General features: G+C 41.7%; 2 protein-coding genes across 3 annotated transcripts; one reads left to right on the top strand and one right to left on the bottom strand.

Annotated features, from left to right (window-relative positions):
* Nucleotides 1-948: 948 nt before the first annotated feature.
* LOC110492109 (coenzyme Q-binding protein COQ10 homolog A, mitochondrial) lies at nt 949-11,610 on the top strand. 2 transcript variants are annotated; one of them, XM_021566132.2, is made up of 5 exons: nt 949-1,501; nt 2,574-2,726; nt 2,956-3,148; nt 3,392-3,493; nt 7,932-11,610. In XM_021566132.2, exons 1-5 carry the CDS (start codon nt 1,365-1,367, stop codon nt 8,097-8,099), a joined length of 753 nt encoding a protein of 250 aa, XP_021421807.1. In that variant the 5' UTR covers nt 949-1,364; the 3' UTR covers nt 8,100-11,610. The 2 variants fall into 2 exon arrangements, with proteins under 2 accessions (XP_021421807.1, XP_021421808.1); XM_021566133.2 differs by lacking the exon at nt 949-1,501 and adding an exon at nt 1,622-1,756.
* LOC110492108 (citrate synthase, mitochondrial) lies at nt 11,426-23,350 on the bottom strand. Its single transcript, XM_021566131.2, has 11 exons — nt 23,174-23,350; nt 20,824-20,871; nt 20,393-20,500; nt 19,786-19,851; nt 19,263-19,394; nt 18,608-18,796; nt 17,783-17,985; nt 15,817-15,946; nt 15,506-15,607; nt 15,057-15,266; nt 11,426-14,804 (listed from the first exon to the last, which is right to left on the bottom strand). The coding sequence occupies exons 1-11, from the start codon at nt 23,336-23,338 to the stop codon at nt 14,631-14,633; spliced, it is 1,527 nt and encodes a 508-aa protein (XP_021421806.1). The 5' UTR covers nt 23,339-23,350; the 3' UTR covers nt 11,426-14,630.
* Between the last annotated feature and the right edge of the window lie 474 nt (nt 23,351-23,824).

Below are 23,824 nucleotides of genomic sequence, written 5' to 3'. Positions count from 1 at the left end.
CAACGCATCGGTGGGTCAGCTGTTCTGTTTAATATTAGTTTGTCCAAAAACAGCACTTGTGTAAAGTATAAGTAAAAATTACTTTAAAGTACTACTTAAGTCGTTTAGGGGGTATCTGTACTTTAAATTTTTTTGACAACTTTTACATCACTACATTCCTAAAGAAAATGTAGTTTTTATGCCATACATATTCCCTGACACCCAAAAGTACTCGTTACATTTTGAATGCTTAGTAGGACAAAAAAGGTCCAATTCAAGCACTTATCAAGAGAACATCCATGGTCATCTCTACTACCTCTGATCTGGCAACTCCCTAAACACAAATGCTTTGTGTTTCTGAGTGTTGGAGTGTGCCCCTGGCTATCCGCAAATTAAAAAACAATTATTCCATCTGGTTTGCTTAATATAAGATATTTTAAATGATTAATACTTTTACTTTTGATACTTAAGTATATTTAAAACCAAATTATTTTATACTTTAACTCAAATAGTATTATACTGGGTGACTCACTTTTACTTTAATCATTTCATAACGAGTTCTTTACTTTTACTCAAGTATGACAATTGGGTACTTTTTCCACCACTGAAAAACAGTACGGTCAAATATCATCTATTGACAAGATAGTCGAGTGACCGCTCTTAACAATGGAAATAAATGTCATCAAAGATGGAAGGAGGCGAGATTAGTTTGGACCATTCTATCCAACGAAAAGGCAGATACGCATGTGAACAAGCATATATTTTTATTTAACTAGGCTATGTCAGTTAAGAACAAATTATAATTTACAACGACGGCCTTCCCGTCATATAGCCAATATAAAGTATTTGGGGGGGGGGGCAAAATGCCACGTGTGTCCACATATCAGTGCATTCGTAACAATTTAACCATTACGAAACGTATATTCAATCAAATAATATTGACTTCCCTACAAAAATGATTCACTTCGTGGTCTTATTTTCGTGGACAGATTTTGGGCAGAGTAAACCATCTCGTTTCGTCTCGTCCTCTCTGGTAAGGTTTGTCCCTGGCCTGACCGACACCGGTATTTGTTTACTTTACTGAGCACAGAGAAGGACGATATTTTAAGGGGCTGTCGTCGTATGGGAAAACCCGAAAGCGCAATTTATGCACCCTCATCGACCCAGGACATCGAGCTTAGAATAAATAGATTACTTTATGAACGTTTTTATAATATAGACTAAACGCGGCCTTTTTTGTTGCGTCTAGGCCTGTTTGGATAAGTGAATTGCTTCGAATAGCCAATCCGAAGTGGGCGAAGATCAGTGTTTTCAGCAGTAACCTACAGATTCAATGATCCGTTCTCCAATTTGAGGTTGTAGTAAAATAACCCACATAAAATATAATGGCAGCCTCAACAACTGCCCGGAGAATGCCGATGGGTGTGCGGACATTCAGTGAATTTCTGGAGATTGCTGTTGGCTCAGGTCGCTCACCTTGTCACACCGCGGGATCAAGAGAACATATGAGACAAACCATCAGGTGAGTTGAATACATTTTTAATTTCGAGTGACAGCGTCAACCAATCAGTGCTGTACGTGCGCATTTAGCATCTATTTCAATCCCCCCCATGGGGCAGGTTTTTGTTACAACCAAGCACTGGTTGAAATAATGAAGGTCCACTGAAGAACATTACGTGCTTTCTGTATAATTAGCATTTAGGACTAAAACGTTCCCTTTTCAATCACATGTCATAGGCTATGCATATTGTGTTATACTTCATATTTGTTTCACTATGTAAGTAGTTGCCTTACTCTTTGTAATTCTTATATTTCTGACGAATTATATTTCCATGACTGTCACAGTTATTTGTAGTGAGCACCTGGGGTGTATTCATTACTCCGATTCTGTTGCAAACGTTTCTTCTGTTGCAAACGTTTCTTCTGTTGCAAAACGTTTTTAAACCGAAACTGTTTACTCCAAACAGAAGACGTTTTGCAACGAAAATGTGAGTTTCTATTGGACAAATTCAGGTAGGTCCCTCCCCGTTTAGTTCCGTTTGCTCTGTTTGCGTCCATTTGGTTCTTAAACAGTAAACTGTTTCCTTTACAATACTTAATGAATACACCCCAGGGATGTATGACCAGGACTCCCAGAGTGCTTTGCCAATTGGGACAGGATTGGGACATGATGACATCAGTTCCCCGCAGCAGAACCTTCATGGGGTTCATCCCTGGGGGGTGTTCATTAGCTGAGTTCCGTTGCAAAACATTTGGTCTGTTGGAAACCGTTTACTGTTTACTCTGGGAACCAAACGGAAGCAAACGGGTTGGGACCTACCTTCATTTGTCCAATATAAACTCAAACTTGGCTAATGAATAGGCTGAGTGGTTCGCATTACATATAGTTCCAGTCATGTGTTTACTCAGAATATAGCCTGATAGCTTGTCCGAAAGATTGACGGATAGGATACTACTGAGAATTATTCCCCCTTTTGGCAATATATTATTTCTGCCCTGACTCTAACGGCAGGAAGCCTGCCTGGAAAAGGGTGTTTGTTAGAGATGTTATGGTATTTTGAACATTTCCTCTCTTCGTCTCCCTTCCCCATCAGACACTTGTCATCATGTGGTATTGTAATGACCAGGACTCCCAGAGTGCTTTGCCACCAGCAGGACTGGGACATGATGACATCAGTTCCCCACAGCAGAACCTTCATGGGGTTCACCAATAAGAGAAAGGAGTACTCGGAGCGGAGGATACTGGGGTAAGATGGTACCACCCATGAAAGAAAATATATTGTAAGACTATATTTCCATATGTACATGGTAAACCAGGGCTTGAATGCATAAATAGAAAGAAGTCATGGCTAAATATCATATTAAAGTTTTAAAAAATAGGGCCTTTTCTATTTGAAACACAACATGGAAGTGGAAGGTGTTTATTAAGTTATGTAATGTTGTTGTTTTCAAACTCCTCTTACTATGCTGCTTCAGGTACTCTATGCTGGAGATGTATGATGTGGTAGCCAACGTGGATGACTACAAACTTTTTGTCCCCTGGTGTAAGAAGTCCCAGACCATCATGAAGAGGGCAGGCCACTCCAAAGCTCAGCTGGAGGTGGGGTTCCCACCCATTGTAGAGCGATACACATCCATGATCAGTGTGGTGCGACCCCACATGGTCAAAGTAAGTTCATTCCGCTTAATTTGAGATTCAAAATTCCAGTAACTTTCCTAAAATTCCCAGGTTTTCCAGAGATCTTGGTTGGAGTATTCTAGAGTTCCTGCTCATTCCCTCATGACTTCAGGAATCTTCCAACCAGGATTTCTGGAAAATCTGGGATTCTTGGGAACAGAGTTTTGCAACCCTACTTATCCCTCTTAATTTTGGTTTCATGAATTATAATGATAATTGTTTGTTTTGTGATAGGCGGTGTGCACAGACGGAACACTTTTCAACCACCTGGAGACAATATGGCGCTTCAGTCCTGGCATCCCTGGTTATCCCCGCACCTGCACTGTGGATGTTTCGGTGAATATGACAGCCCCAGCTTGTGGCCCTTGTCTTTATCTTATGCTGCCCACCTCTCTTCTAATCTTGCTCTCTATTTGTGCATACACCCTTTGCATGTGAGCAGTCTGACAAAATTACACTACAGTGCATTCGGAAAGTATTCAGACCCCTTGACTTTTTTCACAATTTGTTATGTTACAGCCTTGTTCTTTTTCCTCATCAATCTACACAAAATACCCCATAATGACAAAGTGAAAAGTTTTTTTTTGAATTTTTTGCAAATGTATAACATTTTTTTTTAAAAGATACCTTATTTACATAAGTATTCACACCCTTTGCTAAGAGACTCGAAATTTAGCTCAGGTGCATCCTGTTTCAATTGATCATCCTTGAGATGTTTCTACAACTTGATTGGAGTCAACCTGTGGTAAATGAAATTGATTGGACATGATTTGGAAAGGCACACACCTGTCTACGGTATATAACGTTCCACAATTGACAGTGCATGTCAGAGCAAAAACCAAGTCATGAGTTTGACGGAATTGTCCGTAGAGATCCGAGACAGGATCGTGCTGAGGAAGCATTGAAGGTCCCCAAGAGCACAGTGGCCTCCATCAAATGGAAAATGTTTGGAACCACCAAGACTCTTCCTAGAGCCAGCCGGCCGAACTGAGCATTCGGGGGAGAAAGGCCTTGGTCAGGGAGCTAACCAAGAACCCGATGGTCACTCTGACAGAGCTCCAGAGTTCCTCTATGGAGATGGGAGAGCCTTCCAGAAGGACAACCAACTCTGCAGCACTCAGCCACACTCAGCCAATCAGGCCTTTATGGTAGAGTAGCCAGACAGAAGCCACTCCTCAGTAAAAGGCACATGACTGCCCACTTGGAGTTTACCAGATGGAACCTAAAGGACTCTCAGACCATGAGAAACAAGATTCTCTGGTCTGATGAAACCAAGATTGAACTATTTGGCCTGAATGCCATGCGTCACATCTCGAGGAAACCTGGCACCATCCCTACGGTGAAGCATAGTGGTGGCATCATCATTCTGTGGGGATGTTTTTCAGCAGGGACTGGGAGACCAGAAGGGAAATAAGAACGGAGTAAAGTACAGAGGTCCTTGATGGAAACCTGCTCCAGAGCACTCAGGACCTCAGACTGGCAGGACAATGACCCTAAGCACACAGCCAAGACAACGCAGTAGTGGCTTTGGGACAAGTCTCTGAATGTCCTTGAGTGGCCCAGCCAGAGCCCGGACTTTAACTTGATCGAACATCTCTGGAGAGACTTGAAAATAACTGTGCAGCGACGCTCCGTATACAACCTGACAGAGCTTGAGGATCTGCCGAGAAGAATGGGAGAAACTCTCAAAATACAGGTGTGCCAAGCTTGTAGCGTCATACCCAAGAAGACTCAAGGCTGTAATCGCTGCCAAAGGTGCTTCAACAAAGTACTGAGTAAAGGGTCTGAATACTTAGCGTTGAAGTCGGACGTTTACATACACCTTAGCTAAATACATTTAAACCCAGTTTTTCACAATTCCTGACATTTAATCCCAGTAAATATTCCCTGTTTTAGGTCAGTAGGTTAGGTCAGGATCACCACTTTTATTTTAAGAATGTGAAATGTAAGAATAATAGTAGAGTGATTTATTTCAGCTTTTATTTCTTTTATCACATTCCCAGTGGGTCAGAAGTTTACATACACTCAATTAGTATTTAGTAGCATTGCCTTTAAATTGTTTAACTTGGGTGAAATGTTTTGGGTAGCCTTCCACAAGCGTCCCACAATAAGGTGGGAGAATTTTGGCCCATTCCTCCTGACAGAGCTGGTGTAACTGAGTCAGGTTTGTAGGCCTCCTTGCTCGCACACGCTTTTTCAGTTCTGCCCACAAATGTTCTTTGGGATTGAGGTCAGGGCTTTGTGATGGCCACTCCAACACCTTGACTTTGTCTGTAAGCCCTTTTCCACAACTTTGGAAGTATGCTTGGGGTCTTTGTCCATTTGGAAGACCCATTTGCGAACAAGCTTTAACTTCCTGACTGACGTCTTGAGATGTTGCTTCAATATATCCACATAATTTTCCTCCTCCCTCATGATGCCATCTATTTTGTGAAGTGCACCAGTCCCTCCTGCAGCAAAGCACCCCCACAACATGATGCTGCCACCAACGTGTTTCACGGTAGGGATAGTGTTCTTCGGCTTGCAAGCCTCCCCCTTTTTCCTCCAAACATAACGATGATTATTATGGCCAAACAGTTCTATTTTTGTTTCATCAGACCAGAGGACATTTCTCCAAAAAGTACAATCTTTGTCCCCATGTGCAGTTGCAAACCGTAGTCTGGCTTTTTTATGGAAGTTTTGGAGCAGTGGCTTCTTCCTTGCTGAGCGGCCTTTCAGGTTATGTCGATATAGGACTCGTTTTACTGTGGATATATATACTTTTGTACCTGTTTCCTCCATCATCTTCACACGGTCCTTTGCTGTTGTTCTGGGATTGATTTGCACTTTTCTCACCAAAGTACGCTCATCTCTGAGACAGAATGCATCTCCTTCCTGAGCGGTATGACGGCTGCGTGGTCCCATGGTGTTTATACTGTGTACTATTGTTTGTACAGATGAACGTGGTACCTTCAGGCATTTGGAAATTGCTCCCAAGAATGAACCAGACTTGTAGAGGTCAACAATTATTTTTCTGAGGTCTTGGCTGATTCCTTTTGATTTTCCTATGATGTCAAGCAAAGAGGCACTGAGTTTGAAGGTAGACCTTGAAATACATCCACAGGTATACCTCCAATTTACTCAAATGTCAATTAGCCTATCAGAAGCTTCTAAAGCCATGACATTTTCTGGAATTTTCCAAGCTGTTTAAAGACAGTCAACTCCGTGTATGTAAACTTCTGACCCACTGGAATTGTGATACAGTGAAATAATCTGTCTGTAAACAATTGCTGGAAAAATGACTTGTCATGCACAAAGTATATGTCCTAACCGACTTGCCAAAATTATATTTTGTTAATTAACAAGAAAGTGGTTGAAAACGTGTATTAATTGACGTGTATTAATCAACTTCTGACCTCAACCGTATGTAAATGTGGTATTTAAGTTTTTTATTTTGTATATATTTGCAAAATTTTTGAAAACTTGTTTTTACTTCGTCATTATGGGGTACTGTGTGTATATTGACGTGGAAAAATGAGGCTTTAACGTAACAAAATATGGAAAAGGTCAAGGCGTCTGAATCCTTTCCCGAATGCACTATATATACGCACACAAAAGTATGTGGACAGCCCTTCAAATTAGTGGATTTGGCTATTTCAGCTATACCTGTTGCTGACAGGTGTATAAAATCTAGCACACAGCCATGCAATCTCCATAGACAAACATTGGTAGTAGAATGGCCTTACTGAAGAGCGCAGTGACTTTTTGAAGTGGAAACCTCTAGGAGCAACCGGCTCAGCCGCAAAGTGGTAGGCCACACAAGCTCACAGAACGGGAACGCAGAGTGCGTAGCTCGTAAAAATCGCCTGTCTTTAGTTGCAACACTCACTACCAAGTTCTAAGCTTCCTTTGGAAGTAACGTCAGCCCAAGAACTATTCGTTGGAAGCTTCATGAAATGGGTTTCCATGGCCGAGCAGCTGCACATAAGCCTAAGATCACCATGCGCAATGCCTAGCATTGGCTGGAGTGGTTTAAAAATCACTGCCATTTGACTTTGGAGCAGTGGAAACGCGTTCTCTGGAGTGATGAATCACGCTTTACCATCTGGCAGTCTGACGAATTAATCTGGGTTTGGCGGATGCCAGGAGAAAGCTACCTGCCCCAATGCATAGTGCCAACTGTAAAGTTTGGTGGAGGAGGAATCATGTTCTCTGGCTGTTTTTCATGGTTCGGGCTAGTTCCTTAGTTTGAATTAAGGGAGCTCTTAACAGTACAGCATACAATTACATTCTAGACTAATCTATTCTTCCAACTTTGTAGCAACAGTTTGGGGAAGGCCTTTTCCTGTTTCAACATGACAATGCCCCCGTGCACAAACCGAGATCCATATGGTTTGTTGAGATTGGTGTGGAAGAACTTGACTGGCCTGCACAGATCCCTGACCTCAACCCCATCGAACAACTTTGGGATGAATTGGAATTCTGACTGCGAGTCAGGACTAATTGCCCAACATCAGTGCCGACCTCACTAATGTTCTTGTGGCTGAATGGAAGCAAGTCCCCACAGCCATGTTCCAACATCTAGTGGAAAGCCTTCCCAGAAGAGCGGAAGCTGTTATAGCAGCAAAGGGTGGACCAACTCAATATTAATGCCCATGAGATGTTCGATGATCAAGTGGCCACATACTTTTGGTTATGTAGTGTATTTTCTCTTTCTACTCTGTTTTTCCTTTTTCTCTTTTATTTGTCTTCTCTGATTTGATATTCTACCCTCTCCCTCCTTCCTGCCACACAGATCTCGTTTGAGTTCCGTTCCTTGCTCCACTCCCAGTTAGCAACTGTGTTTTTTGACGAGGTGGTAAAAAAGAATGTGTCTGCCTTTGAGCGCCGGGCCGGCACGCTCTACGGCCCACAGACTTGCGTCCCACGGGAATTAATGTTCCATGAGGTACACCAAACGTGAGGTCCATCTGGCATTGTGTGCCCTTGCCCCAAAACCAGCCTGCACCTTCACCCTGGCAGTCCCCTGTATCACCTAGCTGGAGCAGCAGGACACTACACGACCCAGCCCCCATCAACCGCCTTCAGTCTCCATTACCACCAAGGCCCAGATACCAATAGCCTGGTCCTAGGTCTGTTTGTGCCGTCTTGCCAACTCCTATGGTCACATTGGCATGACAAACAGCTCTTCTGAGATCTTGGACCATCTGTGACAGCAGATCTGTGACCAGGCTAAGCTGCCACTAGTGCATCCTCCTCACATTATAGAGTAAGGACCAAGCAATCAGTGTGGGCATCTGCCTGGCTTATCACCCTACACAACTATAGTTGACTTGAAAGTCCATTATCTTAGCCTGGATCATTTTCTTGTAAAAAGCTGCCATCTACCTCCTCACAAGGGTTACTCTTCAGCACAGACCCCTTGTTGCATTGACGTGTGTGTGCAATTTTAAAATAATAATCCTTTTAAGTCTGGTTGTAAAACAAAAAAGCCACTACGCAAATCAGAATAGATGGAATTTATTGCTGTGTAATCATGAGTGAGCAGGACACTATTGAGTGAACGAATGACATGGACGATTTTGAGTACGTCATAGTATATGACTGCTTTAGACACTGTAGATTGCTGAAGAGTGGGTGCAGGTGCACTCCACTGACCTGCTAGGTTATAGTCATCCAATCCTGTAAAATAATATATATTAAAGGGGCAATCCATAGTTGAAACAATAACAATTTTAAGCATGCTCCACAACCACTGTTTCAGTAAAAAGCTGAGAGATTGGGTTGGATAAATGTAACAACTCTCAAATTCATAGACAGATCTATGGATACCTGGACTGACTATCCATGATATCAAAATTATAGTTTTAACCATGCCGATGTTAAAATACATGTTGAGGCTATACAGTTATTTGTATTTTTACATTTGCTTTGTTTGCTTGTTTACAAACATTGGTAATAAAACAAGTTTATATTTTGGTTTCTGATGGGGTAAGCTCGTGAGGCGTTTAAGTTATTTGTCAAGAATCAAATGAATTCTATGTCCAAAAATGGATTCAGCAACTGCAGATTGCCCCTTTTTTTAAAAATATATTTTAAATGTATTGTTTATACCAAGAAGTGCTTTTTAAAAATTATTTATTATATATATTTTTTTAAATAGCAAGCCAACTGCTTCCTTTGTGTGCTTCATTTTTCATAGATTAAAACAATCATTGGTAATTTGCACCTTACACACATTAAGCACATTAATTTGTCTTCAATGTTAAGCTTTATGTAAATATGGAGAACAGGAGCTGTGAAAATTCTATAAAGTGTCAACACAAGCTGCCTAGCGAGTTCATAAATGAAACAAGACAAAGTATTGCAATTATTTATGCATGCACGATATGGCTACTTGTGTAGGATATTTTCTTTGGAATTGCATTTCTGTTTGTTTTGCCTTTGTTTTAATGGGAAGACATTTGAATTTCATTTTAGTTCATGTGTAATAACAAAGGGCTCAGTCAAACCGATTTGTTTAAATATACCGGTATGTATTTGCCCTCTGCTATGATGGTGGCATTTACTCTCAGGTGTCATGAAAGGTGAACATAGGAAGCAAGTGTACGTCTTTTAAGATTTAAGACTATCCGTTTGTTATTAAAGCAAGAATCCCGGACTCATAAGAAATGTCTCAATACTTCGAAGCAACTTCCTGTCTTTATCCAGTCTCCGGCATCAAACACAGGTAGTAGTACTGCTTTTGAATCAAATTGCACTTGACAAGTAGAAGCAATGTAGTACAAGCCACAAAGCTAGGTGTTGATGCCATATTGCATTCATTTACCCAGTCCTTTCTTATCAGTGAGCTGTAAGAGACTGGATATGGAAAATGAAACTATTAAGTGTGTGTGAATATAAGGCAATTGCATTTGTGTGCATGTTGTGTGTATTGTAAACGAAGATGGAAGAGGTAGAATGAATCATCCTACTGTATTCATGATTAGGCCTATCTTTACTTATTTCAATTAGTTCTAAGTGAGCAATAATGCACAGATGGGTGTTGAGACCCATGCAGTGTATGAGCATAGTATGTTGTTTGAGTTTTGCATGCTGATCAAAGTTGTTTTGCCTGTTAATCATACTTTAGTGTGTATGCATTTCCACCTGTAGCCATGGTATCAGTTGTACAGCAAACACTACAGTGTACTGTGCTCTCCTTTTTCTTTTCCATTAGAAATTCTGGTTTTGACCATGAGCAACTGGACACTGCTCAATACAAAATGAGTTATCAGTGGAATATTGGGAATATGTGTGCATGCAATGTAGTTATAGAGCCAACGATATTTCCACCACTCGTAAATGTTGTTTAAAAAAATAAAATGGGATTGTTCCCGACGATATACTTTTTGAGAATCATGGGAGTGTAATGTAATCTAGCCATAAATCACTGCTTTCAGAAGTTGTGGCATGTAGCAAGCTGTTCAGGTCACCTTTGGGATTTGCTCAAGTTAGAAAACTTTGGCAGGTGGTGTAGAGCTGTGGGGACTCGTGTTAAGAATGCCTTGGTTTGTCGCTATGTAGCAAGGGACGTGCAGGGGTGGGTGTGATGCGGCCTTTTCAAAAGGAAACCAAAGCGCAAGCAACGAGAGCAGGGTGTTGGTATCTGGGCCAGTTATTAATAACGACACAGAGAGGAGAGTTAAAATACCTATTTTCCTATTATTACTAGGATTACAAATCTCCCGTAAACCACCATATATATCTATGACACTCAAATCACAAAATAAGAAAAACAATTACTTGCATGTTGCATGATACTTCACCTAACCAGAACAATATCAATTGATTGAGGACATGAAATAAAGTTCACTAAAAGCCCCACTTCCTTGTTAATAATTCAGCTATCTAGCCTTGTAAACAGAAACAGGCTTGGCCTGGTGCAGAGCCTCATGACTACAGTTGGGCCTTATGCAACAGCAGTTGACACTAATTGGTTGTTTCATTGTGTGTAACATTATCCTCTGGCTGGTCTCATGACTGCAGTTCTTCACAGAGGCAGAGCTGAGACTTGCTGGGCAGATTTGACACTGCCCTTATGGTAAACCGGCTGGTTGTGTGTGCTTCTACATGCACAGTATATTCCTTAATTTCAACACCTAGAAATCCCAGACTATCAAAATCCTATCATGTACAGTCATCCAGGAATGGATTACCAGTGACTTTGGAATTGTCCATCTGTTATTCAATAAAGCTAGTCAGTTTCTAACCTCTTTACACACAAGTAAAAACAAACATGACACCAAGTGTTATTAAAATCATTTATTGGTTTTCCATTTTTGTTGTCCTCGGCTCCTTTCTCCCATTTGACCTATCCAGCCCCATCCCGCTATAGTTTCCCAAATGCATCCAACTTCAATGGCTCTTCCCTGGTTTCACAGTCTCCTACACCTGCTTTGATCAGAAACAACCAGATGTTCCACAAGACAAACTAAGAAAAAAATAAAAAACTGAAATGTGAAACCCAAGAGACAAAAAAGCCAGGCTTATAAAATTGAAATAAAAGTCAAACATGGATTATTTTGTTTTTCAAGTGAGCAGGGTCCCACTGATGCAACACAAGATGGAGTGTTGATAATCCTATATTGAAGCAGACAAGGAAAGCTGCTATGAACCAACTGCTGCTATGGGCCTGAGAGCCAGCTTGAATCAGTCAAAGCAAACATCCACTTAGCAGCAGAAGCAGCCCATAAAAATGGGCAATAGATTTATTTACAAGACAGCCAGAGTACGTACATCTACTTCATTGTAAGAGTAACTTTCAAAACATGTAAAACTGAAATATGGTGATGAGTGAGGTTGGTTGGAAGTCACACAGCTGTATGACTGAGCAATATGGTTGCGTAGGAGCTCATACATTCAAGCTATACATATTTATAACTATATACACAAAGTATAAATAAAACTACAAATGATGTACCCACTATAGGATTATCCTCTCTATACATTACATGGTTATTCAGTCAACACCCAAAACCTCTAATAAAAAAGGACTAAATCAAAATAGGGGTTTTCCTATTTCTATTTTGGAGTAGCAGCTCAAATCACTGAAGCACTCTTCTGGGGCATAATTAACAACATACATTATACTCCAAAATTGGACAGGACCACAACAGAGAAAAAGCTCTTCTTGGCTGCATACTTATGTTCAAGCACATACTAAAAGCAGAACGCCATGTCCTTCTCTCAATCCTTCAAATATATAAGTCTATGCTATTACTATCAGGCCTTCGGGTACTCCAGGTTACAACCAAAGGTCTTCGATCATATGCTCCTACCTACACATATCAATCCTACATTTCAAAAGATGCCCAGACAGAAAATGAAAGGAAAGAATGTAAGACAAGTTGAATGGCAACAAAAAAAGGTTATTTTGATCAGAGGTGTGTTCAAGGTTAAATCCATTGAAGTCAGGGAATCTGGTGAGACAAAAAGATTTAAAGGGGCAGTACTTTTTTTAATAAATATTTTTTTTTTACTGATTTGCATTCTTCCTTGGATATATTGAACATCTTCAATAGAAGTTAGATACTTTTACAAGGTTGAACCTTTTTCCTTTACTGGAGTGTAGCTACTGCTAGAGTATAGTCAGGGAGAAATTGCATAGAGAAACATGGGGGGGTTTCAGGCAACAACAAAAAATATATTTCCCTGTTGGTTCAGATTAGGCCAGACTTTCCAGACAATATTGACGCTTCAGCAAACATCAGCAGAAAAATGTGACTCAAATTAAAAGTTACTTGCATCCTTACTAAGTTAGCAAAAATGTTTGATGTCAAACTACCACTCAAGTTAAATATAGATGTAAGACATACTCAAGTGAAATCTCAATTGATGACAATTTGTGATCTCTAATTCCCCACATAAAATTACATTTTTTATGTAGCCTGGAAATCAAACTGCTCAGAGTGAAACAATGGTAAAACAGAGCCATCAGGTTGGATTGCATACGACTTAAGCCCCTTGACATCTTCAATCAGTTGGTGCAGCCCAGTCCTCACAGGCACATGGGGATGAGATGCCAGCAGACTGCATTGGCCTACTGTACTGTAAGTGGCTTGAGTCTGAGGAACAGAGGTAGGTGGAAACTAATACCGAGGTGGGGCAGTCCAGGCCACATTACCAGAGGCATGGGGTTAGAGAACACTGGAAATAAATTATATTTGTAATTTCTAGGCAGGTGAAGTGTATACATGATTACCTACCTAACACAGTCTCACACTAAATCAGGGCCATGCAAAGACCTTTCAGGGGGCAAGTGCCCCCCCACCAAAAAAACTCATAATTCACATTTTAAAATTCTGAACATGCCAACTGCCTCTGTAGTGAACATTTTACCAAATCTGAGCATAGACATTCATTTTTGCAAAACTCACTCATCACATATTGTAAGGAAGCTAGTTACAGTGCCTCCTGATTGACATGGGGAAAAGAGGGTGAGCTGTCAGCAGATCATTGATTGACCTGCTAGTTAGCTAGCTCCATTGTTTTTTAATGATTGTGATTTATCTTCAATGCTCTTAAATAATAACGTAATATAATATTAATTATCTTCTAACTCAAGATATGGCTGGCTAGTGGCTTTTGTGGATATTTTTGTATATGGTGATTAGCTAGCGTCTAGACTGCCTGTGTTGCTGCCGACTGAGGAAGGGATGGAGTTGGGTCGGAGCGAGGGTCGTTGATGCAACCGTTCCTCTCAGTCTTTTTGCCTCTCTCTGCTGCACGTATCAGCCAACCAGACCGAATATTGATGATGTTATGCTGCTGCGGTAGTACTGTTGACATTTACACACTCCACCGGTGGCCACATCTCAAGCCATGCATGTTTGGAGACCAGCATACACAATCTCAGTACAGGGCAGTCTGGGATAAAGGTGCAACCTGGCATGCGCAAGCTCTGTACAGGGCAGACTATCAGGGGCAACCAACGGACGGGGTGGGTGAACTTGACAACGTCACACCGACTTGCGGGCAATGGGTTCAGAACAAAACTTTATACAAAAAAATACAATTATACCACAACCCAAAAGGGCACTTGACGAGTGGGAGGGCCAAGGGACAGGAGCTGGGCATAGGTTGACTTCTATCTGTGCACGTGCCTGCGCTAAATCATGTAAATATTAAAAAGCCCTTTTTGGATTAATAAAAACAACCAAAAAAAATTGTACTGTCTCTTTGAATCTCTTCCATGGGGATGGGGGCAAGGTCAGCTTTAATTTGAAATACGCCATGCAAGTGACGCGACAAGTAGCCTTGTAGTTAAAAAAAAAATAAACTTTTCTAGGCTTTTTGAATGGTCTTCAAATTAGCAAAAATGTAGCGCAATGGTCGTTTTAATGAATTTGATGATATAATCTTGAAGCCCATTCAAAAGACCAGGGACATGAACACGGAAGTATGATGTAGGAACGCGTCACTTGCACACGGTATTTCCTCCCCCTCATCTTCTTCAGCCGGACTTATTGGCCCCCACCAGGGTCATGAGTCCGTCTGTGCTCATGGACTTGGGGCGCTCCAGAGGGAAGCCCAGGGCTCGGCTCCAGATAAGTTGGGCCAGCACACCCAGAGCTCGGGACACACCAAACAGCACAGTGTAGTAGTTCATCTCTGTCATCCCATAGTACTGTAGCGGAGAAGGAGAGAGATCAGGGAGAGGTCAAATGTTTGTTGCAGAGGTCAGTGATGATTGAAAGGCTGAACTCACAGGTGCTAATATTTGCTGTGATGCTTTTGATTAAAACACATCTGGCTAACACTGACCAGTCAAACAGCCCACTTACAAATTCAAGGTGGTCCAAAAAAACAGATCTGTATTACATGACAATATATGCAATACAATAGGACATTGTTAAGGAGAACACCTCATCTCTCTCACCTGCAGCAGCACTCCACTGTGGGCGTCGACATTGGGCCAGGGGTTCTTGGCCTTGCCCTGCTCCAGCAGTACTGGGGGCACAATCTTGTAGAGCTGGTGCACCAGTTTGAACATGGGGTCGTTGGGCAGGTGCTTGAAGGCAAACTCCTGCTGGCATTGGTACCTGGGGTCAGTCTTCCTCAGGACAGCATGCCCATAGCCTGGCACCACCTATGGGGGTGTGAAGGGTGATTAGCAAGGTTTACCCTTCTCTCCGGGTTAACTGGTTCTTAACGCAAGGGATGTTTGAAACCGAGAAGCACAACATGGGATTACTTCTTGCAAATACTTTATGGAACTGAAAACCACGCTAGTGATGCCATATGGCCTCATAAGGCTGTTATGGTCACTGGTGGGTAAGGCAATATGTGTCATAGTAGTGAAGCCAAATGTTTTGAGCCATCTCTTACCCTGCCAGACTTGAGTGTGTTCCAGATGTAATCCCTCATCTTCTCATCAGACACCTCCCCTCCCATCTCCTTCTGCAGGGCCGTCAGCCACACCAGCACCTCCTACAGGCCACACAGAGAAACACATGAGAAACACTAATAACCTCAGCAAGGCTAAAACAGAAGTACTATTATAATGCCACTCAATGACTGCTTATGATGTTTATAAGGATCATGTCTATCCATCTATCCACTCATGACTCCAAGAGAGAGCAGGTCAGTGAGTCAAGAGTATGTAAATTCTAGTGGAGCAGAGGACAGGATTGACAGACCTGGTTGGCCAGCCCATGCAGAGGTCCAGCCAGCCCATTCAGAGCAGCACTGAAGGAGAGGTAAGGGTCAGAGAGAGCACTGCCCACCAGGTGACTGGTGTGGGCACTGACGTTACCTCCCTCATGGTCACTAAAACAGGAACCCCAGAGACAGTGGTTACTATGTTATTCATCACAAAATTGGAATTGACAGTAAATTATTACTAACGTTTTTACAGACCTATATTCAAATACAGATTTATCCAAGACACAATTTTCAATTGTGTCTAACAAAGAATTGTTGTCCTGTCAAGTGCAATATATGAACACTAGAGGGCAGAGAACATACATTTGAGGGTTTCACAATTCTCTATCCTTCAATGTCAGAAGTTAATAGACAAAATGGCTGCCCCCCCAAAAGTCAAATAAATCAATGACATAATGGTTCATTCTAATATGAATACATGGGTTTTGTATAGCGCGTTTCAATGACCAGGGCCTGAAACTAACTTTTTGGTTCACCAACCACTGTGGCAGGTTTTTGTTGCCAAAAATGAGCATGCTTAGTAATGTTTCTAAAACAATCAAATGTATTACTAGTAAGAAGTGACCAGAGCCTTTTAACCAAAATATATAAATACATTTAAAAATAAAAAGTTCTGACTTCTCCCCCCCTACTAGCACTGACCTTGCTGAAAGATACTTTGTGGAAAGATGTACTTACTATGACTCAGATATGTGGTTGTCCCACTTAGCTTTCTTAAGATGATTGCACTAACTGTACGTCGCTCTGGATAAGAGTGTCTGCTAAAATGACTATACATTTAATAAGACAAAAATGTTCAGCTGCCCCTTTAAGGGCGGGGGTTACCGTGGCATTTGGAGCCACTTGAAGCTCTATCATAGTCCCAACACATGTATGCCTACGCACAGCAATGTTCTCGAATATTGGACCGTTGGCATTCATGCCTTTCAAAATTCTCAGCACAGCTCAAGTCATTTCTCCAACCGTCACCACATTCAAATTCGTTTTTTATTGTTATTCTATTTGTTTTTTAATCATCTTATGTTTGTTGTGTAGTAAATATATCCGTTTTGATTTACATTCTTTTCATTATTTTTTTTCCTGTGAAGCACATTGTCTAGCATTCCATGTCTGAAATGTGCTGTATGAATAAAGCTTGATTTGATTTGAATTGAAGAGGATGCGTACCGGAGACGCGCTGGTTGGGAATTGTGGGGAGGTAAGCATTCGGGGCTGTGTCCCCCACTGATAGTGGTCTCAGAGCCACGTATCTACAGCACGTCACAATGGGGTGCTGGATTATCGCATCCTAGTGTCTGTGGAGTAAGATTTAAACTCGAGTCGTCAGACACAGCGTGCCTGTGAGATCGGACTAGTAGCCGATGCGTCTTCGCTAGCAGTTGAAGCAAACTCAAACATTGAAAAACAACCTCGCTTGTGAACAAAACAATGTAAATAGCCGAGAAACACTCCCTTTAGTAGACTTTAGTAAATTAGACCAACTTTCATGAGCTCTTCTAAAAATGAATCTTCAGTGCGCACAGCTTTCCAACCAGGCAGTGTTGCTGCGTGAAGTGAGATATACATTATAGGATTCGTAGTGATTAGCTGCCAGCCATGAAACAAAAGGACAAACACTTTGAAAACAGCTAAATGAGCTCATACTTAACTTCTAACTCTATTTGACGTGAAACGCTTCACTGTGGAACCCTGAGCACACCACCCTCCAACATGGCTGGTGAAATAGACATCTTACCCGCCAATGCCAAAATCTACCCGCATTTGGCGTGCGTTCATTTTTGGCACCGTCAATGGCGCAAATACACCTAGATGGTAATAATGGTTGAAATGTACGTCCTTAAGACTGGTTTCCCAGACTATTTCAACCTAGTCCTGAAAAAAATAAACTACTTAAAATGGAAATTCTTCAGCTTAATCTGAAACTGGCCCATAGTACAATACCTGTGGATGGTAAGGTAGAGCCTCATTAGTTCAGTGAACTCAGCAGAGTCGCTGTAGCCCAGCATGTTGGCGAAGTTAGCGGACCAGTCCAGGTTGGAGTCGATGGCGCCAATGCTGCTGCCCTCACGGTACAGGTTACGGTAGATCTTAGCAGCAACACACGGCAACTTGGCAATCAAGTCCATGGAGTCCTCATAGATGAACTGGAATAGAGTAGGGTAGGTAGTTTAATCAACAGTCAGTAGACTATCTCCCACAGGATCTAACTGAACGACATGATAAATCACACAATTACTTCTGCAAGTGTAGTTATTTTCTATTGACGTTTCGGTCTGTGAGCTTTTTCTAGACTGTCTGTCGAATTCTGGGGATGTAATTCCTTGCACCCCGCAAGAAACGGTGTTGATTTATTTTAGCCTCTTATTCTAACCAGGAAATTGAGGAAAATATGCTCTTTTTCAAGGGAGACCTGGTGTGCATGTTAACATTTGCCATGAAAGAATGAACAGACACTTGAAAAGCACTTTAGTGAGGATGACTCATCCATCCAGCATCACCCTCTGCTTTAATGTATTTACCCACACCTGACTGTACTGCATTGTAGTGTAATGTAATGAATGCAAACCTGGGGTTTAAAATGGTATTTTGCATTTTTCAAGTACTTTGATCGTCAGCTTTAGCCCGCCTAGAGGGCCAGATGTGCAAAGTTTACATCTTCGGGACTATTGTTATTCATTTTGCCAGGCAAGCTCAATCAAGACACAGCCAAAGTATTTGAAAGATTTCAAATACTAGGTCTGTGAAGATTCTGTGTGTGTGACTCACCTCCCAGTACTTGGCCTTGTTGACGCCCTCAGAGTAGGCCCGGGCAAAGCTGCTCTCGCTGTTCAGAGCTGTGATGGCAGCACTGAACTGGGACATGGGGTGCAGGTTGGTGGGGAAGTTATCTAGCATGGTGACCACGTGGGAGGGGAGTGCTGCCCGCTTAGCCCATTCTTTGGACAACCAGCTCACCTGAAAAGATGGGATGCAAATAGGATTGGCGGGTTCAAATAGGGATAATAAAAATGCCACAAGTCAGAACGGAAATGTTCTTTAATCCCAAACACTATAAATCCCCGCCACATGGCTACAGTTGTAGAACTTCAATGTGAGTCATTAGGAACAAAAAGTAAAACTCGATTGTTGCCATGCCTTCCTCCTAAACCATTAAATAACTTGCTTGTAGTATGTAATAACATAGGAAATTCCTCTAGCTGAGACATGAGGGTCAAATTAGACCTCTTGAGGTGGCTTCAAGACAGTGCTGCAGCAAACACTACTTCTGGTAGTTTTTCTGAATACAGTTCTGTTTCACTACAAGGAAGCAAATAAAAAAAAGTTGATTGGTCATCTTTGTATATATATTATATATTTTTTAATTTGAGCAGACAATCCTCCCATTCTAACCCTAGCCCATCCAGTGTTAGCCCCTTCACACCTGTTCCTCTGTTGGGACCTGTCCTGTGACCAGTAGCCAAAAGAGGCCCTCAGGCAGTGGCTCCTGACCTCCTGGAGCCTTGGGCAACAGCTGCTGACACTCCGGAATGCTGTAGCCCCGGAAACGGATTCCCTAATGAAAGGAACAGGACGTACATGGAGTCATGCTTAATATAGTCATCATATATGGCAAATGAGCGTAGTCTAAAATGATGGCACAACAAACCACAACAAAGGGGCAGTAGTTACTGCAAATGCAGGTTTATCAACAGAATTATTTGGAATATCTTAACATTCTAGGACTCTTAACTGCCACCAGCTGAGGTTACTGGAGGACCAGTGAGATAACACTTCCATTGACACCAATTTATTTTACAATTCAATGCATGTAATCAGAAGCAATTTAGATAAGTGCCTATATGGCTTACACACAAAGGTTAATGGTGCTCAGCGTCAACACTTCAATTATTCTGTGGGTGTTACTGTTTAATGGATTGTGTGTGTTGTGAGGACAGGAAACACACCTCATCAGGATCCAGCACTGAGGTCTCATACACCAGACCCTTCATGCCCCTCATCCCACCATAGACCTGTAAAACAACACACAAACACAAATTACATTCGGTACAGAAAGCTCAATTAAGGCTAGATTGATTTGCTCTTTGACCAGTCCAGAAATAGCATGCGTCTCTAAAATCAAATGCGTAAGGAATCAGATGAACCATGACCCTAATCCTTCTGCATTCTTCAAAGGCATAATAAGGGTGAAGAGGTCATGTGAATGATAAACATGCGTGGATGACACAGGCAAAGCGGAGGTGTGTGTGTGACCCTGGAGTGAGCCTGCAGTGATAAAGGGTGTGTGAGGCAAGAGCTGTGACTCAGCTATGACTGTGCTCAGCTGGCAGGGAACTGGCTTAGACATGTGACATCACATGACCTCTAGTATGCTAAAAGGGAGATGGCTGAGGGGCAACATTAGACCCAATCTGGTGGAATTTAGAAAACGGTTATACCATGGTTTCTCTGATCTGTATGTGGTTTATTTCTACATCAAAAGCCTTTCTGATTCTCTTGTATGGTTTTACCAACATCAGGTTCTGAGTTACTGAATATGGGTCAGTTACTTACCATATCAACAGTGATCGATCCAATGTTGGTTTTTCCATACTGCTGTTTGAAGCTCTTGATCCTACTTTGTTCTTTTGGAATAAGGTCTGTTAGAACATCCTTTAGATTCTGCAAAAACACAGACATGTCTCACTAAAAGCTCAGTCAAAAATTACATCAATTCAAAAACAGCCTATATAAAAAGACAACTACAGAGAGCCTAGTGAACTTTTGTGTTAGTCAAACAAACATTAGATCCAAAACATTCACTTGAAAGACACTGGCTTATAAAGTTATCCGCATGGTACATAATGACAGAGAGAACAGAGAGGGAAACCATCTCTTTTTGTCAACCCCTATTAAAACAGATTAACATCATGCTTTACTAACAATGATGATAATAAAGGGCAAATTGATGAGTTCTCTTGAAGAGGTAGTCTGATAGTGCTTACTGTTGAGGAGCTGGCATGTCTGGACGCCACAAGGATGCAGGTGACATTCTGCAGAGGAAAATGCAAGTATCAGAAAACATCAGCCTGAGTATATATGGTCAAAAACCAGAGTTGTCTGCTTTCCAATTTCCAAACTGTAATACCTGCATCTACTAAAACTAGGCCTAATTGAATCATTGAGCTGACAGTATCATGAAATCCTGATTGCTTGCTGCTCCTCAGTTAGCCTATATCCCGAGTGGCGCAGCGGTCTAAGGCATCACTACAAACAACCTGGTTCGAATCCAGGCTGTATCACAACCGGCCATGATTGGGAGTCCCATAGTGTGGCGCACAATTGGCCCAGTGTCGTCCGGATTTGGCCGGTGTAGGCCGTCATTGTATAAGAATTTTTTCTTAACGGATGTGCCTCGTTAAATACAAAATAAAGGTTCTCCAACTGTTGTCCCACAGGCAGAATTTGGGCCACAAGTAATTGTATTTTCCCCCCAAGTTAATATTTTTATTGTTGGACATTAAAAGACTGTAAAAACACCTGCAAAACATCCCCAAGCTATTTTAATTAGGGAAATCTGTTACAAAGTATTCCCACGCATAATAGAGAGATATGTAATTATGTTCCGGCCCCCTGACCTCTCGAGAACAAAAATAATAAATTGGCCCGCCACTGAATGTAGTTGATGAGCCCTGGCCTAGATATCTAACTCCAGAGCAGTGCCATTCCTGGATTATAGATAGAAAAAATCTAAAAGAGGCCTGTGTGGAGTATCTGAGAAGAACTGCTCTGTATGCAAGCCATCTCACCCACTGTCTGTGCTGAAGGAAACAAGCAGGACCTGCCTTTTTAAATAGTAGCACAATCATGGATGACAGTCAGGAGGACAAGGAATCCTTGGCAGAGAACGCACAAAAAGAGATTGGAGAAGGGATAAGAGGACCATCTGGCAGAACTGAAATAGACAAGGTATTGAACAGGCTAGCCAACAAACCTTTACAAGACAACGCTGACAAAGGAACTAGGAAGAAATGCAACCAAGTTTCTGAATGGGCAAGCACCGTCTTAAATCACTATGCATATGTCTAATTACATGTAACATTTGAAGTGGTCTGCTTTAATGGATAATATATTTCCTTTGGATAGGCCTACTGGGAGTCATACTGAAATATCCTACAAATTCCCTCAAATGACAGTCCCTGAACATCAAATTCTAGCTGATATAATGACATAGGTTCTGGTAAATCAAAGACATTTCAAAGATTCCTAACTGCAATGCTCGAATAATTGACAAGGAATTTCAACTCTGTACAAAGTTCAGAGAAACAAAATCCTGAGGCATCATCTCTGTCGGAGGAGTTGAAGGTGCACAGTCCATAGAATGTGGCACAAAGAAGGGGATTATTGTGATGTGTCAGCTGTCTTGGCAATAGAAATATCTGGGCAGGAGGCTAATTGATTAAACAGTACTGTAGGTTACAATCTGACGCCTAACCAGGAAGGTAGCAGTGGCACCCAGGAATCAATATGAACCTCTATGAAACAAACAAGACAGAATTCTAATCAATGTGTGTTCTTAAGCATGACACAGGCATAGATTTATTAGATATTAGATTGGATAGCTAAATTAAAGGGGCACTTCGGGATTTTGGCCATGAGGCCCTTTATCTACTTCTCCATAGTCGGATGAACTCGTGGAAACCATTTTTACCATTCTTGCTACATTGCTAGCAAGATGGAGAGACGTAGCAACAATACAACACCTGGAAATGAACAAACCTAGAAAGTTGCTGTTGTGTTGGCTAATAGCTATGAATGGACATGTTAGCGCTGAAGGTCAAATTAGGGGAATAAGAAGATGTGGATGAGCATGTTGACTAGCCAGCCAATTAACTTGCCACTGTTGGCAGTAATAGTAGCTAGCTATAAGAAATAGTAAAGATTTTGGATTAGTCAAGCGTGCAGTTTAACTTAATTCCATGTGAGAGGATAGACACCTAACTGTCAAACATGACCCTCCTCGGGCGATCTAATCGTAGCTAACTAGCATGTGCCATCTCCTGTGTCAACTGACTAGCTCGCAGTTAACCTGAACAAACTGACGAAACGCGCCAGTGCCAACACAAAAATCGTTTACGAGAAAGAGGACCATCGTTGCCAAGCACCAAAACTGTGTGGCAATGTGTAGCCACTACTAGCGTACATGAATGTGCTTGAAAATAACAACCAAGATTTTTCCTGGAAAATGTAACTGTTAGCTAGCTAACGTTAGTTGAAATGCAAGCAAACTACTATAGTTACAGCTAACACTGACGCGTCCACCCTACTTGGGATATGTTCTTTGCCTCGACTTACCTTTGAATTAAGGAGTCTTGGCGCTAGCCTGCTGATACCTGTAGTCAGAAAGGACATGGTGTCTGTGGAGAAAATATAATTTATTGTATTTCCGAAAGTCAATGGTTGAAGGTGCCCCGACAGAAAAAGCACTACTGAAGGTTGAAGATGGATTGGGGCCCGCATGTAGGCGTATCGTTGATTGGATGGTGGTTGTAACGAAATGTAACCTGATTGGTCAGTTGAGACTCGTGTGTCTCTATCAATCGAAACGATTGGCTAAGGCAGACGGAAAACTGGAGTATGTTTGAGAACACGTTTCCGTTTCAGTCTGTCACACAATTTAAATAATTTGAGTCAGAGGAAAACCAAAGATGGTAGAGAAACTGTCATTCAAGTATGGTCAGGAGATGTTTCTGGACAGGACCATATAAACTCCAGGTGTAGATCTGAATGAATTGGATACATATAAGCAATATGGGGAAAATACACAGCCATATTCTTGCCAAATCTATGGGTTACGGCTGTTGGGGTCTAGGGAGGGTAGGGTAAAAGCACCTGGCACCAACGAGACAGTTGCAAGAAATTCTGCGTGACACAACAGACAGTTCACTATTTCAAACCTGGTACTTTGGCTGAGGCTCCACTTGTCCTCTCCAAAGCCGTCAGTGA

This window comes from Oncorhynchus mykiss, chromosome 16 (genome assembly GCF_013265735.2).
Source record: "Oncorhynchus mykiss isolate Arlee chromosome 16, USDA_OmykA_1.1, whole genome shotgun sequence".
Lineage (NCBI taxonomy): Eukaryota > Metazoa > Chordata > Actinopteri > Salmoniformes > Salmonidae > Oncorhynchus > Oncorhynchus mykiss.
Note: the sequence above shows the minus strand (reverse complement) of the source record. Positions and strands in the feature narration are given on the sequence as shown.

Bases quoted from the DNA above. Each gene is read 5' to 3' on its own strand.
- LOC110492109 (XM_021566132.2), top strand. From the start codon at position 1,365: ATGGCAGCCTCAACAACTGCCCGGAGAATGCCGATGGGTGTGCGGACA. The intron at 1,502-2,573 runs GTGAGTTGAATA...CTTCCCCATCAG, and splicing joins CATATGAGACAAACCATCAG to ACACTTGTCATCATGTGGTA. The intron at 3,494-7,931 runs GTGAATATGACA...CCTGCCACACAG, and splicing joins CCTGCACTGTGGATGTTTCG to ATCTCGTTTGAGTTCCGTTC.
- LOC110492108 (XM_021566131.2), bottom strand. From the start codon at position 23,338: ATGCGGGCCCCAATCCATCTTCAACCTTCAGTAGTGCTTTTTCTGTCG. The intron at 18,797-19,262 runs GTGTGAAGGGGC...CCATCTTTTCAG, and splicing joins AGGTCCCAACAGAGGAACAG to GTGAGCTGGTTGTCCAAAGA. The intron at 15,267-15,505 runs GTAAGAGATGGC...ACACCCCCATAG, and splicing joins ACACACTCAAGTCTGGCAGG to GTGGTGCCAGGCTATGGGCA.